Source organism: Engystomops pustulosus, chromosome 3 (assembly GCF_040894005.1).
Source record: "Engystomops pustulosus chromosome 3, aEngPut4.maternal, whole genome shotgun sequence".
Taxonomy (NCBI): domain Eukaryota; kingdom Metazoa; phylum Chordata; class Amphibia; order Anura; family Leptodactylidae; genus Engystomops; species Engystomops pustulosus.
In genome coordinates, this window is record NC_092413.1 from 88970974 (window position 1) to 88992421 (window position 21448).

At 42.4% G+C, this 21448-nt stretch overlaps 1 protein-coding gene across 1 annotated transcript; it reads right to left on the minus strand.

The window, feature by feature from the left end:
* Nucleotides 1-2007: 2007 nt before the first annotated feature.
* FUCA2 (alpha-L-fucosidase 2) lies at nucleotides 2008-14249 on the minus strand. Its single transcript, XM_072141365.1, has 7 exons — nucleotides 13831-14249; nucleotides 12204-12391; nucleotides 11214-11553; nucleotides 10823-11033; nucleotides 9665-9855; nucleotides 8684-8792; nucleotides 2008-2487 (listed from the first exon to the last, which is right to left on the minus strand). The coding sequence occupies exons 1-7, from the start codon at nucleotides 14055-14057 to the stop codon at nucleotides 2302-2304; spliced, it is 1452 nt and encodes a 483-aa protein (XP_071997466.1). The 5' UTR covers nucleotides 14058-14249; the 3' UTR covers nucleotides 2008-2301.
* Between the last annotated feature and the right edge of the window lie 7199 nt (nucleotides 14250-21448).

The window sequence follows — 21448 nt, forward strand, 5'->3', positions numbered from 1 at the left end:
TGAAATGTGCATAAAACGTTATCAATGTACAGATGTTTAAATTGTGAGATGTAATTCATGCTTGAAATTAAGTTAATAAAGCTTTGGTAAGGAAAAAAAAAAAATACATCGACACATACTGGTAGGTTGATTAGATTGTGAGCCCCATTGTGTGCGCTATATAAATAAAGGAATTATTATTATATGCAAAGTTTTCCAGGATGGGATAAGGAAAACCTGAAATCATGGGGGGATTTATAAACGCACTTGTGCCACAATTCTGGTGGTTTTGCGCCAAACGCTGTCTAAAATGCCTTGCACCACAGTTTTTTGGCACTTTCCAGACTTGTCCGATTGCGGGGGCATGGCCTTCGTGGATGGGTGTGGCCTTGCAGGAAAGGGCTTGCACTCAAAATTCTGGTGCACAGTTTAAACCAACTAAAAGTAGGAACCGACAGTCTTATGCTACACCGGAATTCATCATTACAGTGATAAATCTGGTGCAGCAAAAGACAAGTGTTTTCCAGATAGAAACTAGCGAAACCTGAGACACATTGTTAAATCTTCCCCCCCCGCCGCCGCCCCCACCCCCATCCCCCCCAGTGTGTTTAAAACCAGGAACAAGGTAATTAAAAAGAGGCATGGTTTTCCTTATACTATCCTGAAAAACGTTGAATATTTTCCCAGAATCCCCTATTGGAGCCTCCATGGCTATAAGACAGAACTCCTATTTCTCGAACCAAGTCACAAGCCTCTCACCCAGCCAGACCAGTTCCCTATGTGGTATTGAGGAGACCCAATTAGGTTGAAACAGTGCAGCCTACAGTGGGAGTCTGTTCCTTCTGGAATAGATATACTGGTTTGGTTTTAGTCCTGCATCATGTCATAAGGCTGCCTAAAGGTCATGCCTGATGTCGAGGGAGCTGCCTTACAAGGTAGCTAAAAGAGGTGTGGCTTTCCTAATCCCATTCTGGAAAACTGCATATTTTCCCAGAGTAGAACTAGACAGTTCTCTGCTGCGCCAAATTAATCATTGTGTCTGATGCTGGATGATGATTAATCTGGTGCAGTATAAGGATAGATTTACATAGCCGTATGCGGCCATATCGCTGTGCGGAGAGGAGAAGGAGGTGACCCCTCCATAGAGAAAAGTGGCGCACGGCCACACACACACGGGGAAAGATGGAGCATGCTCTCTTTTCTCCGTGTGTGGCGCCGGACTGCCATTGCCGCCTATGGGGATGTATATGCAGTCAGCTTGAGTTTAAGTGGGCTCAAGGGGCAATGATTTGTGTAAATTTTCTGCTTCTTAAAGGAAACCTACCACTTAGTATGGCAGGGGTAAGCTGTAAGTACCGAGCACCAGCTCAGGGTGAGCTGGTGCCGGTACTTACTTTCGTTAGTGTTAAAACCGCGGTATCGCGGTTTTAACACTTTTTAAACTTTAGGGCAGAAGACACTTCGGCGCTGCGTGCGCACGATCGTGCGCGCGCCTCCATAGGAAATAGCGGAGATGTTGCGCGCGCACGGTCGCGCGCAGCGCCGAAGCCCCTTCTGCCCTAAAGTTTAAAAAGTGTTAAAACCGCGATACCGCGGTTTTAACACTAACGAAAGTAAGTACCGGCACCAGCTCACCCTGAGCTGGTGCTCGGTACTTACAGCTTACCCCTGCCATACTAAGTGGTAGGTTTCCTTTAAGGTTGCCCATGATTTGAAGGGTGATCAAGATGACTTGTGGGAAGCCCGCAAATAAATACGCTGTTTCTACAGTTTTCATGATGGTCATTAAGCAAGAAATTAATTAACAAAGAATGTGTGGTTTTCTGTGTAGTATCACTGTATTAGCTTTCAGCACATCATTGCTGGTCTGTGAAAAAGTGTGTGCTGGTCGGATATATATGATATCACTATCATATATACGATTCAAGGGAATCCCCACTTCCAGCAATACAGCAGTGCCAAACTGTACTTTATGTATATCCATAAAACACCTTATGTGCATTGTCCTTCAGGCATCGCAATCACAAATAAAAATTATTTTTTTTATTTCACAGAAATTGGAGAGGAAAAAAATCATTTTTGTGCACTTTTTTTTTATAACTGATCAAGGGTCTGTTCAAATTACATTCAGAGGTTACATTGGAAAAAGATCATATAATGTATCGATAATTGGTATTAGTCTGAATGGGTACACAGTCACGTGTGCCACTAATGTGCTTGCGTCTTGGTCAGGTAAATAGAGCCCATGGAGCTTTTCTCAATGTATATGTTACACAGGGGACATTAAGGTGATAACTACAGAGCAGAAGATAGCTTAAAACTTTACAGAAAGTCAAACTTTGTCTGGTGCCCCGCTGCTTGGACAACTTCTTTCAGGTGAGTGATCTTCAGGGCCCAGCCCCATCTGACTGCCATCTGTGCAGGACTGAGTCTTGGCAGTGACACAATCATACCTTTTTCACCTATTGGCAACCATTTTAGTTTTTCTTGACACCCAACAAGTTGAACCTGAAACAGAAAATGTTGCTTTCATTAAAGGATTTAAATGCCAATCTGTTATTTGTTACAAGTTTAAAGAGAAAGACGGATGTCCACTATATTTTCAAAAATGCTAATTAAATCACAGAAATAGTTGTAATTTAAAAACATTTAAAAAGCAAAAAACTGAATGCTAAACAAGCCCCACTATCCAATTAATGAGTGAATATGCTAGGGGTATAATAGGAACATAGCAGCATAAATCATTTAGACTATAACAAAGATAATCACAGATAACTATAAGAAGTACTAAAAAGGGTAATCAGTGTATAGTCTTCAAGATGGTCATAATGATCTCAGTATCTAAAACATCCAGCTTAGGGATAGAAGGGGCAGAAAGCAGTCCCCACGCGTTCCGCCTGTCTGTGCAGGCTTCCTCAGGGGAATCTGTTATTTGTGTTACTGACAGCTCTAGATATGTAATAATATTAAAAGGTAAAAGTTTTTAACGTAGGTCAAGTCTATTTATTAAATGGCTTGGCACAATAATTTTCATAGTCCCAAATATAGCAAGCCAGGGAATTCCCTGGATACAGAGCTGGTGGTCTCTAGCGTCAACAGGAGTACAAGGGAACCAGAAGCCTTGGCATGTAAGCATAAGCATGTCTATTGCTTCCTTCTAGAATAGCCGTATATAATGACAAAATAAGTGAATAAAGTCAGTCTCTGGTCCCGGGCTCTACAACCCCACATGAAAGATCTTGCCAAATCAGTCCCTGTCCCCATGGGGCTCACAATCGAATCAACCTGCCGTTATGTTTTTGGAGTGTGGGAGGAAGCATACAAACCATTTGCAGATGTTGACCTGGATGGGACTTGAACCCAGCGCTGCAAGGCTGTAGTGCTAACCATTGAGCCACCATGATCATGATCATGTAAGAGTGAAGGCAGCTGATGCAGGGTTCAAGCAGCAGAATTTTTATTAAATTATCTATTATATATTATTAAATTATTGTATGTTGTTCCCTTATAAAGAATGGCTGGACCATTGTACAATGTCTTTGTGTCACCCCTTCATCCTAATAGCGACGGGCCATTTTGCACCAACAGGTGCTTTCTTAAGCCTACAACAAGCAGAGTCCAGGGGATTCCCATATATGCCCGCCTCCCATGACGCAATCACCGGAAACGGTGACGCGCTTCCGGGAGTGGTGCAAAGGTACAGCCCCCCGTGATGTGGCTCTTTGTCAATTGAACCAACAACAGCAAAGACGAAAACACATGGAAGAAAGGGAGACCAGCCCGCTGTCTGCAAACGGCATGCAAAGGGGTAAGTAATACTGAAGGGAAAGAGATTCTAACTCGTTAAAGACCCCTTTTATACAGTAGGGGAATTATATAGAAGCTTGAGAACATTAAGTGAACAAAATAATGACAGCGAGATGGTCATCCCATACGGTTAACAAAGCTTAAAACACTTAAATGCAGAATAATAGGTCTTGTGTAACAGGGGAGGAAAAAACAATAACAATTATACATCAAAAAACAATCCCCTGAACTCTTAATCGTTGTCGGGAACAATCTATTTCCAACAAATTAGAAGGAGGATCCGGAGTGGGTGACAGGAAACCGAACAGGAAGATCACAAAGTCAGAAGAGGAAAAAGGTATCCTGGCACTAGACCCCCTGAATGGTGACCCTTATCGGCAAAACAGGGAGAACGGCAATGACTTTATTAACCAAAACTGTGACAATACTAGTAACTCTTGATAAAGACTGTGCATCCCTATTCTCTAAAGGACTGAATTTTGCCCTGGTTAATGAATTTGACCCGATAGATTTCAAGATTGACCTATTCAAGGCCACTCGGAAACGATCTTTAAAAAAATATTTTTGTAATGTCCACACTAATAAAGATAAGTGAAAAGAAGGAGAGATTCCTACAGGCATAGGTCCACTTTGGTTTATAGCACTTTGGTTCGCAACCACAGATTGATAGAGCGGATATACACTTGCTGTTAGACATTAACCATGATGATAGAGATCCAGAGCATTGAGAAGAGGATGCTCTGGAGGTGGAAGAATTCAAAGGGGGAATAAAATCCACGTTTTGCCCTACCCTGCCTGCCGGCTCACCCATCGAGATCTTCGCCAAAAAAGTAAAAGAAGAAGTTAAAGCTCTTGTTTACCCTCACGCTAGGGACAATTTAACTAGCGCTGGGAGGTGAGCTCTCTCCTGGCTCCGATCCCGTAAGGATTTAATAGTGAAGCCGGCAGACAAGGGGGGCAACGTGGTGGTCATGACGAGATCCTATTATACACAGGAAGCTAATAGACAACTGAGTGATGCAAATACATGTACACGATTATAACCCAATCCTACACATAAGTTTCAGGTACAAGTTCGTTCCTTTCCTTTTTGTAGTGTTGAGAGTGGCGTACTGAGAAGACGGCAGAAAAACTACTCCCTACTACTCCTAACTATCCAAGCTGGTATTTTTTTACCAAAAGGTGCACAAAACACTGCTCAACCCCTGTACATTTTCAAATATCTCCCTGGCTGTATTGGAGAGTAGGTTTGTCTTTTCGTTCGACAACCCTTATATGAAATACTTAAGGACCAATGCAAATCGAAAGAAACAAATGAAGAACGATAGATTTGCTTTCTCGTCTGGGTACAGCCCGCATAAAAATGCCATAAGAGCCGCCATTCAAAAGAATTGGGACATTTTAAAGGATGACCCCCAACTACCCCCAATCACCATGCAAAAACCGGTCATCTCATTCAGAAGGAGCAAAACCATCAAAAGTCACTCAGTTAACAGACGTTTTTGTTCACCACGTGGAACATGGCTAGACAAAAGTATACCAAAAGGGAACTACAGGAGGTGGTTCTTGTAATTTCTGTAGGCAAAACAGTCAGGCCAAATTCATTAATTTAGGAGATAACTCCAGAAGAGAGTATTCCTTTATCACTTGCAGGACCACTTATGTGGTCTACATTTTATGTTGCCCCTGCCAGCGTTTCTATATTGGTTAGACAATCCGTAATTTATTTGTGAGAATTAGGGAACATTGCAGATCTATTGATACGGGCAGCGGTTGTCCCCGGGTCATATAACACCACAGGGGTGATCCGAGAGTTCTGCAATTTGCAGGACTAGAGAAGCTAGAAATCAACCCACGGGGAGGTATTAGAAATCTCGAATCATTGCGTCAGGAAGCAAAGCACATCATTAGGTTTGATGCAATGGGAAAATTAGGTCTCAATGACGCAATGATTTAAGTATCTTCCTAGACATGAATTGAATTTTGTTGTCCAGTATTGTAATTTTGGTTGATGCCAAAAAAATTCCAAAAAACCCTAAAGTGCAATGATAGGATATTTTGTTTCTTGTATGTTGCATATTTGTTGGGCACACATTGTTCCCAACAACGATTAAGTGTTCAGGGGATTGTTTTTTGATGTATAATTGTTATTGTTTTTTCCTCCCCTGTTCCCTATTTTAGATGTACACAAGATACACAATTATTCTACATTAACTGTTTTAAGCTTTGTTAACCGGATGGGATGACCATCTCGCTGTCATTATTTTGTCCACCTAACGGTCTCGGGTTTCTATATAATTCCCCCACTGTATAAAAGGGGTCTTTAATGGGTGAAATCTCTTTCCCTTCAGTATTACTTACCCCTTTGCATGGCGTTTGCAGACTGCGGGCTGGTCTCCCTTTCTTCCGTGCGTTTTGTCTGTTGTTGGTTCTCTTGGTAAGGAGCCACATCACGGGGGGCTGTACCTTTGCACCACTCCCGAAAGCGCGTCACCATTTCCGGTGATTGCATCATGGGAGGCGGGCATATATGGGGATCCCATGGGCTCGGCTTGTGGTAGGCTTGAGAAAGCATCTGTTGGTGCCAAATGGCCCGTCTCTTGCCACGGCTGCATGTCTGTCTGTATTGCCACTCTGTCATAATAAAGTTTGAAGACATCGCCGGTGAGTGCTGCTCCTCTTTTTTATCTATTTACCCGCTTATGAATTGTACTGGAACGCAGAAGCTGAGCACCGCTTGCTCCACAAAGGTAGTGCTGGTTATTACTCTCTCCATTGTGGCCTCTTGTGAGTAGGACCCTTACTCCTATTGTTCCATATGACTATGTACTCTGTAAAGTAATATTATATTTGTATATGTCCCCTATGATTTGTAAAGCACTACAAATATAAAGATTATTATTATTATTAAAATTAGGACTATTGGTTTGTCAATGTTACAGGAGCGGTAAGTCTGGCTGGCTCACCACTATCAATTATTATATCTCCCTTGCTGTACTTTAACTTTCCTTCTTTTCACAATTGCAGTGTGGTATATACTGTAATTTATCACACACTTATTATACTAAAAACCTTCAATATATTTTATATCATCTCTATATACACACACACAAACACATCTACATACTGTATATTATACAACATTCCCCTTTACAGACTCTAAGGGAATTTGTTTACTAGCATTTAGCGGATAATAATGAGAATCAACACACCCCCCCTCCCAAATCCCTGCATCCACAGGAATCCACTGAGAGAACATGAGGAGATGGATGGAGCATGAAAATTATAGCTTTCAGTTTTCTAGGACACAGCAGCATCCAACAAGCCAAGAGAAAACAAGTATAACTGGTTGTCACTGGTCACACCCAATTTCCAAATCTGTTCTAACAAATATCTCAATTATCTTCATTAAAAGGGATTTCATGAGTATACGTGCATTGAGGCCACCAGAAAATGCACTATTCTTTCTAAAATACTGGTATATCCTATTCTAATAAACTGCGACTGCTATTTGTATGTGGATGTGAATGGTAAAGGCACTAACAACAAAACAACAGACAATTCACCAGATAAATAGCTTAATATACAAAGACTTCAGTCAGCTGAATGTGAAAGAAAAAGACCTGAATGCAAATTGTATAAAATGTAAAAAGATATGTACAGAAAAGTGTGACAAGCGAGACACAGCACAATTATCTTATCTTCCTTACAGTCATTTCCAGCCTGACTGTAAAAACACTTCTAGCACATTTCTAAATAAACATAATAGAAACTTCCTAGTGTGAAAACATAAAAACACTTCACACAAGACTCTGTAATGGTTCACAGGATATTGATGGATATCACAATACTGGGAGGGATTTTTGCACACAGTGGGGGACAACTTAAAGGTTATTCCCACCTCATTATGTACAGTTTATTTGATCCCCAACACACAAAAAAAAAATCATTAATGCATTGTTTGTTTGTTTTAAAAGAAATGACCTCAATGCCCATAGTATACTGTAAAACAGTGCTTACTCGGCCCCTAATAACGGCCCTGTGTTGACATTAAATACGGCCACCGCCACTCCCATGCGCATGGAAAGAGGCTTCCCAGCCTACGAAATAAACTGGGCATGCTCATGCAAGTGGGCCATGTATTATTGTTTCTGCCGTGGTTGGCATGGGGGGAGGGGGGAAATGATTGAAACAGGCTGGATAGTCACAGTGTTCACAGTGTAGTGAGCCACGGTGCATGCACAACACCGTGAACATGCCTAACAGAAGGATATGGGGGCATTCTCTAGCCACAGTTTGTGAGGCTAGTTCATGGACTATGCACATGGTTGTGCGCATGAGGCTTTGGACAATTACCCTTTTTTTTAATATCTATTTTCAACAACAACCTGTAGAAACGATTATTAGTAATGAAAAAGTAAAAATAATCAACATTGATCATGAAATGAATCAGACAACAGGAGTCAACATTGGCACCCTGTGCTCTTCACGGTTCACCCCGAGCACAAGTGAAAGACATGACAGAGTGTGGAGATGCAGCGCAGAACGTTCTACTGCCTGCAGGTAGGTGGGTACTGTGTTCCTTCTCATATATGACAAAGCTAGGGCTCAAGTGGCTGTAATGTGTCAGTGGTTTCTGCATGATGAAGGCATTGAGGCTATGGACTGACCTGTTACCCAGACCTGAATCTAATCGAGCACATCATATGTTGCTCCATCCACCAACACCACAGACTGTCCAAGAATTTAATAATTCTTTAATCAAAGTCTGGAAGAAGAAACTGCAGGAGAAAATCTACCGATTCCTCGGGAGCATGCCAAAGATCTGAACTTTTGTTTTAGGACAGGCCAACTATCTAATGTGTATAAAGACCCACAAGCCCAAATTGTTACTGACCTCTGTCATTCCTCTCCACGATCTGGGTTCTCCTAGGGTTATTTTCCAATTGGTGGGCCAATTGAGGAATAAAGCATACAAAGACCGCTCTTGGGGTCTACATGTGTACCTGTTGAATAAAACACTGCATAAATATCCCTTAACTTACAGATATAGATATTTCAATGCTTTATTCTGGAAATAAAAAAGAATCATTTTATTTCACTGCTAATTTATCAAATGGTTTGAAACATTGATGTGTTCAAATGTTTACCCGAGATCTCAAAAAACCATTATGAAACACAGAAACGAGGCGCAGAAGTGCTCAAATGCTTCTCAGAGACACAAGGGGGTATAGATCTAGAAAGCCTATCAGTCTCTATAACCTTGTTTCTTCCAGTAGAGCTGTACAACACAATAATACATTACAGGAAAGAAGCAAGCCACAATACACACAAAATAAAATAAAGTGATAGAACAACAAATAAAGGGCTAAACATTAATCTATTCCCCATAGGATGGCCTACTGAAGATATGAAAACACAATCCCTACTATGCATATTACAGAGGTTTTCTGCTAACAACACTAATTCCATGTAATGTACATGCTCTGAGGATCCGACTGCTTCATTTGTGTGAAAGGAGCACTAGAACACTTATGGACACCTTGAGATTCATTTTTATGTGAATAGCAGAGTGTGTTAAAGGAATGATGTTGATTCATGCTCACTAATACTCCACTTACAAAGAACTTGGGTATCCTCATTCTCACGATCTCTGGGAGGGATTGAAATGAATCAGACAACAGGAGTCAACATTGGCACCCTGTGCTCTTCACGGTTCACCCCGAGCACAAGTGAAAGACATGACAGAGTGTGGAGATGCAGTGCAGAACGTTCTACTGCCTGCAGGTAGGTGGGCAACTACAAAATATTAACTAGGGGGAAATATTTAACAGAAAAGGTTTTAAATGTTTTATTTCTACGAAAATAAGTCTCTTACCAAACGCCTGGTGTCACCGAATCATTTTGTGCTCTCCAAGGCTTTGTACTATAAATGGCTTCTCCGTTGACTTGAAGCCATGTCCCCATCTGTTTCAAACGCTCTTCAAATACCACAGGAATGCGACCATCATGAGTCGGCCCAATATTCATCAGAAGGTTTCCACCACACGAAACTGTCTCAACTAACTCCTGTGAGAGGAACCTGACATTACTAAGCAGTGTACATGGGTTAAAGGGGTGTTGTCACCAGAGCATTCGTATTTAATGTAATTTATCTGCCATACATACTTTTCTTCAATTGGATGTTATTAAAACAAAATGTAACTGTGTGAAGATAATTTTCTGTAATTGTAGCCCTCTTGTCCCTTAGAAACGGAACAGTCTTTCTTATATCTGACCACCACCATGCTCTTCCAGCAGTGGCCAGACCTGTGATATTGGGCGTCTGACTACCTGGATTCACCGGAAGGCTGTGGGATATGCTGTAACTCCCAGACACCGGTGGTCATATCCAAGGAGAATAATCCATTTCTAAGGGACCATACAACTATAATATGGTAAATTATCTTCACTTGAATCACACTCGATTCAACCAGCACAGACATGCAAATTGCAGAGCGCTGAATCGAACTACTCTGTCATCCACCATCTCCTTTACTCCTTGTGTGGTGCGTTTGTGCTTGACAAAGGCGTAGTATTTGCAAAACGTGCACAGAAATTTTGCCGCATAAACAAACTTTTCGTATAATTAATTTAAAGTATACTTGTATCTCTGGTTCTGTAGTTCAAAGAACCACAAACCTGGCGCGATCCAAATGAAGAGATTCTTAACGGATATAACACCATATTCAACGTGGAAGCATGCTTCTAGGAATTATAGAACAGATATGGAATTTGAAGCGACTCTTCCCTTGCAGGCACAATACAACTCTTCTCTGTACATTATCACATGAGTGAAAGGAGGTTCTTTATTTTTCATATATATAGATAAACAAGAGAGATTTAACATAGTAGAGGGAATTCTTTTTCTTACCTTGGGGGGTTAGTAGTATAATGGAATAAAATCAATTTTCAATATTAACATCCATGATATAACCTTTACATGTATATCAATCAAATTAATTTTAGGATGTACTGTATTAAGTCTCAAACATACCTGTATCAGTTCTTCAATGGTTAACAATTCAGATATTAATGCATTCCTCCGATATCCCCAGGAGCGCTTATCAATAGTCATACAGTTTTCCCATTTGTGAGGTAGTAGATGGCCTGGATTATAGCGGTCACTACATGTGTAATAGCCACCATGTTTACAAATGCAGCCAGATCCCCAACGATCATTAGTTACTACGAAGTCTTTAACTGGGCTAGAAGAGGGGAATAAAGATACTCTGTATTAAAAATTGCTATTGTATATAATTTCAAAGGCAAACATAAATGGAAATGGAAAATAGCCTGAAATGGTACTGCAGGTTCGAGACACAAGACGCCTAATTGATCAAATTCCATAGAAATCCTCTAGACAGATAAAAATGTAGCCAACTTACCTTTCATTGTAGAGCCAAGCCAGAAAGCCAGTGGTGTTCCAGTAGGTACAAGGGGCATCACCATCTCCATCTGACCAAAGAATCTCTGGTCTATATTTCATGACAATTTCATATAATTCAGGCATAGATTTACTATTTGGGAAATAGCTGGTTTGGAAATCATTATTTTTATCAGTCAAAAAAAGAGGGTTAAACCATTCAAAAAGAGAGTGGTAGAGTCCAAAGTGCAAATCTGTATTCTCCCGGATAGCATTTGCCAGCTCACCAACGAGGTCACGTTTAGATCCCACGTCCAAGGAGTTCCAATTCCAGGAAAATTTGGAGCCCCATAAAGTGAAACCTTTAAAAGAAAGGCTATCAAGTTAATAAATTGTTTCCTACAATTTAAGAGAGAAAAACACCTCTGCACTGGTGTCATATCGTAACTTTATAGAGTGAATACAGAGTAGGGAATCAGATTCCCCCGTACATACACTACACCTGTGTCCTACACATGGAACACTTACCTGCCTTCTTTTCAAAAAATGGAAATAAAAAAAAAATTGGATATTGCATTTTAACAGAAATAAAAGCTCCTTATTAATTGGACCAGCAAAAGTCTAATACCTATCAATATACAGAAGACCTATTTTCAAAAGTATTCAAAAGAAACCCAAAGCAGAAAGAAAGCAGAGTGGGCAGGAAAACAGTGTGCAAGCAGTCAGTGAAGACGCCCAAGCAAAGTGATATTAATCCATATTCAGCAGGAAGTGCTCATTGCACAAGTGCTGACGGATGGTGAGACAGTGTAGCAGCCTGTAAAGCCAGATCACAGAGGGGCTAGAGTAGCCCCTCAGGCTTATTCAAAAGTTGATTTCAGAACTGAGAAGGCCATAGATAACACATATTACCACAATCACGGTGCCTGGATCTATGAGTAAGTGTCCCTGGTTTATGGATTTTGCTGGTGGATTTCCTCTAAAGCAAAACCAGTAAATCCTTGATACTTACCTTCATGGTGTTTTGAAGTGAGGACGACATACTTGGCACCTGATTCTTTCAAAATGCTTGCCCACTGCTGTGGGTTATAGAACTCGGCAGTAAACAGAGGCCCAAAGTCTTCATATCGAAAGTCAGGGGGGTAATTCTTTGACATAAAATTAATGTAGGGGTCCGACTTGCATCCTTGCCAATACCACCTAGAAAGACAACAAAAAGTGTCATTGGGGGAGATTTAGTCTCTCAGAGCAAAACTGTTGTAGTTACTCATGGCAACCAGTCAGTGCTCAGCTTTCATTGTATAATACTTCTCATAACTCTCCCCATATCCAATTCTAGTATATTAGTTGACAAAACTAGCTAAGGACTACTGGGCTGGAATGAACCGAGCCAAATCTATAGCCTCTTATAGCCTGTATAACTTTGAGGGTGTATAGGGCAAAGCATGGCATGTATACACAGCTCATGTCACATGCTGCCAATAGCTAATGGAACCGTCCCTTTATGAGTAAAGCACATCTCTACGGGGAGATATTCTCTCCTGTTTTCAGCTTGTGCTGCTCTCGATTCCACTGGCCATCCGCCTAGCAACAGGCAATTATCCGCACATCTAAATATAGATTCCTGTTGCCAAGGGAAACTTCTAAATTAAAACACTGCGTTCACATCTAGGACATATTCCAGAATTACCACTCTCATTGGATCATTTGTAAATTCTCAGTTTATTTCGAGCTGGTATAACGTCTCTGTTTGTTACCGGATAACTGATGAATTAGAAAAAGACAGACTATGGCCACAATTAAATTAATTGGACCAAGACATCCCCTTTAACCTGATAACACCCAAATTCTGTGCATTAAACCTGCACCATTGTGATTGTAAGGCCAGAGGGCTCATAGACAGCCGGAGGAGGATACAGAAACATCCCCCATAGCCGGCAATGGGCGCACGGCGCCATGCGGGAGTGGTGCGGTGCAGGACCGTACTGTTCCATAGCCGGGAGAAAAATAAGACATGTCCTATCCTTCCCCATAATAAGGCGTCATGCGCCATATATCGCTATGGAGAGGGCCTCCTCCTCTCCCATCCGCCGACGTGTGCCCACCGTACTACAATGCACGTCAGGGTGAATGAATGTATTGTGATAAATACACACAAGAAAAAAAATTATAATAATATCATACACACACATATATATGACAATAAAACGCACGTAGAACAAAAACCATTGCCATAGACACCCTAGTCACACAATACTACCCATGTTATACATCAAAGCAACCACCTCAAAATAGTGACATTATTTCCAAAACTATCATTTTGTAAAATTTGTAACAATTTACCTCAAATGAAACTCCTGAGCCTGTTCCCGCTGGGGCTTGTATGCAGTTGTAGTGCACCGCCCCCGCTACAGCCTCTGTGTACATAGTCCACAGCAGATGGAGGGGAAGCAGAACTTATTTTGTCATTTCATATTAGGCCATGATGTTACCAAAATATACATATTCATCCCTGATATTAATCCCTTTAAACACTTAACCCCTTATTACATTTCCATCCAATCTTGTGAGCACATTGGTCTCGGCCATGGCTTATACTTGTCAGGCTCAGTGCTGGCAGCACACAGCACACCACTCACCAAAACCACTCGCTGCCGAAGCTGGGCACAGAGAACACTCCCCAGTGGATGAAGATGCCGAACTTCACCTCATCGAACCAGTCAGGAATCGGCCTGGAATCCAGGGACTCCCAGGTGGGCTCATAGGAGACTCTAGCAGCCCCCGGCAGAGCAGGGACGAGGAGCAAAGCGACCACCAGGTGGAGCATGTTGCCCGGCGCCCACTGATCCGCTCTGCTTACTAGCATTGTGCAGGAGCTTCCTGTCTGCCCGGGCGTCAGTCACATGACGTGTGAAGTGTGTATGAGGAAATTTACCTCATGTGATGTCTGAAATATTACTACAGCGGAGACTTCATGAGGTATTATATCTGTGCAGCTAAAATAAACATAAAATACATGACCGGCGCTGCTGTCTATAGGTAACATATATGTAACCTGTATAGGAAGGAGAGCAGGGTAGATAACAAATCTGCACTAAAACAATCCGCTCTGCTCCATTATAGCAAATATAATGGAAGTCCTGGGAACCATCGTCATAATAACACCCGCAGATCAACTCCATTTCCTGTAATGGGCTCTGTCAGGAACAGCCTTATTTTGTATGGCTTTTTTTTTATGTGATTCATGGTGGAGCCTCTACTGCAGTCCTGGACATTTGTACTGAATACACCTGAAGATAATGGGGCACATTTACTAAGGGTCCAAACAGCGTATTTTTTACAGGGTTTCTCAAATTTTTACTGTTTTGCCGTGAATTGCCCCGGGTTTTTGGCACACGCGATCGGATTGTGGCGCATCAACGCCGACTTGCATGCAACACAAATCGGAGGGCGTGGACGTCGGACAACCTGACTGAACCGCGGAATTCAAAAACTAAATTGTGTCCCAAAATCAGCACTCATTGGACGCACAATCTTAGTGAATTGGGGCAGACCCGAATCCTCGTCAGACAAGGCACAGTGGGGATCGCGACGGGATGTAAATGTGCCCCAATACCTCCCAACTTTAAGAGGAGAGACAAAGCCCCTCCCCTTTTTAAACCACACCCATTCCCCCACCTACAAGCATAGCATAATATCAACCTTGATGGTCCCCACATAGTACAATGCCCCTTACTTTGGCCAACCCTCCTCCCCCATATAATACCCCCTAATGCAACTCTGCAACATATAAAACCCCTCTTTAATTTTATCCTCCCTTTACATTGGGTTTTCCATGTATTTATCTCCCCAAACTTACACGTAATACTATCTGTATTGCTACCCCACTCCTCCACACATGGTGTGGTCCCTGTTCTCTATCCTCCTTCTTTGGCCCCCTGTCATCCAGCTTCTTCCTGTAGCTCCTGTCTTCCAGCCTCCTCCTATAGTCCCCTGTCCTCAAGCCTCCTCCTGTAGCTCCTGTCCTCCATCCTCCTCCTGTAGCTCCTGTCCTCCAGTCTCCACCTGTAGCTCCTGTCCTCCAGCCTTCTCCTGTAGCTCCTGTTCTCCGTTCTCCTCCTGTAGCTCCTGTCCTCCAGTCTCATTCTGTGGCTTCCTGTCCTCCATCCTCCTCCTATAGCTCCTGTCCTCCAGCCTCCTCATGTCATGTGGTCTACTGTCCTCAAGCCAACTCCAGTAGCCTCCTGTCCTCCAGCCTCATTCTGTGGCCTACTTTTCTCTATCCTCCTCCTATGTCACCTTGTCTTTCAGCCTCCTCCTGTAGCCCCCTGTCATCCAGCCTCCTCATGTGGTCTCCTCTCCTCCAGCCCCTTTTGTAGCCACCTGTCCTCCATCCTCCTCATGTCTCCTAGCCTCCTTCAGCACCCTCCTGCCCTCCAGCCTCCTCTTCCTCTTTTCCTCAAGCATCCATTCCTCCAGCCTCCTCCTCCTCCAGCATTCTCCTCCAGCAATCTCCAGCATCCTCCTGACCCCCAGCCTCCGCCTGTCCTCCAGCAACCTCTAGTCTCCTCCTGTCCTCCAGCCCCCCTGTCCTCTATCCTCCTACTGTAGCCTCCAGCCACCCCTGTCCTCTATCTTCCTCTTGTCCCCCAGCCTCCTCCTGTAGCCTCCAGCCTCCACTGTCCACTATCCTCCTCCTGGCCTGCAGGCTCATCTTCCTGTGGCCCCCTTCCCCCTGGTATTAAACAAAAAAAAACAGTGTCTTACCTTCTCTCACTCCCCCTGCAGTCACTCTCTCTTCTCCTGGGCTCCAACTGACTCGTGGAGGGGGCAGGGCCTACCAAGACTCATGCCTACATCATGTGAGGAGGTAGCAGGGGCTAGAGGCAGGAGGAACCCAGGACAATCGCCCAGCCGCCCGTAACTGCGGGACAGAGCCCAAAACCGGGTCTGTCCCACCAAATTCAGGACGATTGGGAGGTATGAGAGTGCACACACAGTGGCATGGGGCATACCCTTCCTGAACAGTATTTTACATATACTGGCAAAGCCACACTCCCAAGAGTCCCTGAATTAACCTATATGCAGACGACTAAGAATTTAGGACTTGTGCTAGCCAAATTTCTACTGGTAACACATGTTCTTATTTACTTCTAGGGGCTCAAGAACAAGGCTGTGGATTCCACTGCCCCTGCATTAGCTGACTGACCGTGCCTCAAATAGATAGCGCAGGTATTGCAGGCGGATAACTAATTTATAGTTGTCATTGACATCCATGTGACCGTTGTTCGTCTCTGTAAAGTGCACATGTCCATTGCAGGTAGCCAAAGGCTGGGGACACATTGAACGAGGGAAGCTGAATCCACAGCAATGATTGACATTACAGGAATTATTCAATGACAGTGTACATATTAGGTCACTTTATATGTTTTTTTCTGAAAATAGTGTGTTATAATCGGCTGTCATGGGTTTCCACTGCTAATGTTGACTGACATGCTTTATGTCCCGAGCAGTGACCCTATGATTTCACTGGGAGAGTGAAAAATGTGGCAAAAAATATAATGGGAATGAAATATTAGGGTGAATAAAAGTGGGAGCTGAGGCTCGGCCTGAGCACATGCAATTGGTAACCAGCACACAGTGTTTTGCATCTACACAATACAAAACACCAAATGCATGTTAGCGGTCACATGTGTTTCACTGGAAACGCAGATGCAATCAGGCTGAACACCAACCCGGGTATTTACATTGCATTTGTAAACGCAATGCAAACGCTACACATAAGTGCACCCTCACAGAACACAATGCAAATAAAAACTACTACCGTAATTGTCCAACAAAAAACAGGCCCATATTCCACCTCATAGACAGAAAAAATATATACTTTTGAAAGGGGGTAACGCAAAACTAATAATAGTTAAAAAAATAATACAAGTTTGTTGTCTCAGTGGGGCCAGTGTATAAAGAAGTCCCTACCCGTCCGCTGCCACTGGATACATATGGAGGCTTCTTGTACCATTGCGCCATAACATGCAGATGTTCTCATGTTAACCGGCTATAGTGCACAAGCATGTGGCAGGAACCAATTTTCTCACTGTGACATTTCAGACCTCTTCAGGGTAAACAAGGTCAGTTAATTATAAGTTAAATACCGGAACAATATAAAAAAGGTAAAATATCCAGACGCATTTCGGAGGAACTCCTTCCTCAGTTTTCCACTGGCAACGCATCTTGCTATTTTTTTTTATATTGTTGGATTGGCTGTTCCAATATTTCACTTACAATTTTGTAGAATCTTACACTCTCCATTTTAGTTGTATAGACTTTTTTCTACAAGTTTTCCAATATCAATGTGACTATTATATAAACTGGAGAGGATTTACGATGTACCTGCACTTCTACTGCAAGCTATGATATTCATTAAACCTACAATTTTCAATAGTCTATCTAGACTCTTGTAGTTCACCAAAGAAGCTGAATGTATCCTCTTCTCCCGGCAGCACCTCTTCGGGCTCCCTGCTGCGTGAGTCCTTTATTTTATTTATTTTTTTAAGGGGGCAATCTGCTGGATATTACATTAATGGGGGCATTCTGCTGGACATTATCAATGGGAGCACTCTGCTGGACTTTACATTAATGGGGACACTCTTTTGGACATTATATTACTGGGGGCACCCTGCTGGACACTATATCATCTACGGAATACTATATTAATGGGGGCACTCTGCTGGACGTTACATTGATGGGGGCATTCTGCTGGACATTATATCAATGGGAGCACTCTGCTGGACATTATATCATTGGGAGCACTCTGCTGGACATTACATTATTGGGGGCACTCTGCTGGATATTGCATTAATGGGGGCACTCTGATGGACATTATATTAATGGGGAACTCTGCTGGACATTTTATTAATTGGAGGGACTGCTATGGACATTTCATTCATGAGGGGAGGCTACTGGACATTTTATTAAAGAGGGGAGACTAGTGGACATTTTATTGGACAGTAGCTGCTGCATTCCCCACCCTAGGCTTATACTCAAGTCATTACATTTTCCCAGTTTTTTTGTGGTATAATTAGGTACCTCGGCTTATACTCGGGTTGGCTTTTACTCGAATATATAGGGTATATGGTTTTTATAGTGTCTGTGTCTAAAAAGGAGGGGATTCTAAGAAAAGCCTTCGGTGCTGCTTGGCCTCCTCTGGCCCTTTAAAGTTATGCCTTCCATAGGGGTAATTTAGCTATTCAAGATAAGCCTGGGGAGATTGGGGACATGTGTGATGCACTAATGAACAAGACAAAACCTGACATGTGCCCCTATCTTACTGTATATTCCTATATTTTCATCAAAGCCACAATTAAGGGTTAATAATCAATCATCAATAAATTATACCCCACAATGGAGCCTTTAAAAACTCAACCTGCAAAGAATAAGACTTCATATTGTTAAAAAGTTGTGGCTTTTAAAATGTGAGGATAGGAGGAGCTACAGAGGACGTGGCCTTGCGATGGCACAAGCTAGAAGTGCAGTTTGAGGGCTCTGCCACAGGCTTACATCCAGCCTCGCCTTTTTAACATACACAGCAGATGCTTCAGGACGTGGCCCCACGCTCCTTCTGATACCCAAAGCAGGCCCCATGCAACCACAGTGTCTTCTCACCCACCTGCTAGCGCCCGAGACCCATCTCTTACGGTGCGCAGTAAGTCACAGTCCCCTTCCTCTTAAAACTGCTCTGCAACCACCACACCTTCCCCTGCCACTGTTATTGCTGCCAAAGATGCCAATGTAGCACTGCAGGATCTTAGGGCTCAGCTCTCAATAATTCCCACTACAAGTGATATGAATGGGATATATAAACATTTTGGAGGTTACTTGGAGACTGCAGCCGCTGTCATCTAATCTCTCACAGATTGCTGGTAGTGTTTATAGAGTGGAGGAGGATGTGTCTGATGCCAGTTCCCAGCTTGAGACACACCAATGTTCCTTGAACCACCACACCCAGGAGATTCATATGCTTTTCAACATTGTGGAATATCATGAAAATAGAAACCGTCGCAACAATATCAGGGTCAGAGGGGTCCCTGAATAGATTGCTGCACCTCACATTTGACCACTCTCCATAAACTTTTTAACTCTATTCTTGATAAGGCTCTGGATTCTCCATTGGAATTACAGAGGTCACATAATCCGGATCCAGACTCTCTCCCTCTTCTCATTGTGACGTTGGCTCACCGCACAGGAAACCTTGTGCCTGTGCAGTGAGCTGTACACCCTGGTGCCTGCGCAGTTCACTGCTCGGCGGCTCAATGTGCCCGGCAGCGAACTGCGCATCTGCGGCCTAACTGCAAACTGCCTCCGAACTGTACAGGCACCAGGGTGTACGGTTCACTGTGCAGACGCGAGGTTTCCTGTGTGGTGAGCCGACGTCACAATGAGATGAGCGAGAAAGTGGGAGGGGAATTAAGTGAATAATTAGAAGCAGAAAGAGGCATCACCCCAAGACTAAGCAAGGACTTGTTGGCAGGGAGCCAGGTAATGAGTTGGTACACTTATAGTACCTTTTCCCTTTTTTCCCTTTTTCTTTTCTCTACTGCTCTTTTTTTTTCTATATCCTGTCTCCATTCCTCTCCTCCTTTTTTCTTGACCCTCCTCTCCCCCTTTTCTCTAGGGATGGTATTTTTTAAGTTGTGCACGCTCAATTAAAGGAGCTTTAAGAAACGGGCTAAGGGCTTCAAGAAACGGGCTAAGGTGCTGTAAAGTTTACATAAAGACTGTGTCGGTTTTCTTTTCTTGGAAGAAGCACACTTTAAATCTGGTCATGTCCCTCCCCTTTGTCAAAAAACATTTCTGCTCTTGGGGCCATAACACTTACCCGGAGGGTAAATCCTCAGGATTGTCTATTGGTATCCACATATCCCTGACTCATGAGATTAAGGAGGAATAGATTGACCCACATGGTAGGTATCTTATGCTCTAGGTATCTATATGAGACAGGATTTTTACTTTAGTGAATTTATACCTACCTAATAGCAACCAAATACATTCTTGTTGGTCTATGCTTCAACAACTGTAAGACTTTTGTACTCAACCCCAGGTTGACGCGTTTCAATATGATAAGCTATCTAAACCAGATATAGTGTTTTCACCTTCATATAGTCTACAATATTATAAAGTACATATTATCAAAAACATCTTCTCTCCTGTATATGGATAATGACCTCATAAATGTACTTCCTGATACCAAACTTTATTGCATGACGGGTCCCTACTTTAGGAATGCAACTATGACCAAGTCTATTTTGAATAATTCCTTCTCAAAAAACTATCTTAACACTAAAGCATTTTACAAATACAAATGTATTTGTTGCAAATATGCATCTCCCAGGAAAAACTTCCAGTCTGTTTAATATACCCAAATTTATTAACTGCAGTACGTCCTATGTCATCTATATGATTACATGTACAGCATCTCACATACAATAAATTGGCTGTACTACATGCCCATTAAAAGTTAGAATTCAACGTCATGTTTCTGATGCTAACAAAAAAGATGTAGTTAGTGGTACGGATTGTTCTTATCTCTCGGTCGTGGGCTTGGAGAAAGTGATGCGTCCAACCAGAGGCGGTGATCATAAAAGAACATTATTGAAACTTAGAAATGAGAATCCCAGCTGGATTCAAGAAGAGGCAGGATGTAATATATCAATATTGATAAGTAATAATATTTCTTTTCTTTAATATCAATATTTGTATTATTTTAACTCTTTTTGTGATAACTTGAAATAAAGAGTTATTTTTATTATTTACTCTTTGATTCTAAAAAGGAACAGAGGTAATTGATTGTCTGATCATGTGATCTAGAGTGTGATGGTTTATAAACCTCCCACGATCAATAAAATCTAGCCATGAATATGGAAAGTGTTTTTCGAAACGTGTAGGCTTCATCCGTCTCTTTACTGCCTGCTGTGTACTCTTATGCCATGGAAGTCTTTTAATAAATTCTCACTTTCTGGTGCAGAGTTGTGAGTCCCTACAGAGATCACAGCAGTTTTATTCCTCTCTCTTCCACATAGAGAGGCATGACTATTCTCTTCCACACTTTGAAATTCAACAGAGGATTCCGAACTGTGTGGAAGATACAACTCTCCCAACTTGTCGGAAACTGTTGCCTCCTTAGAGGAAACATTTTCTGAAAACGAACTTGACGTTGTTGTCAAAAATTCACCAACTGGGAAATGTCCTGTCCTGACAGTT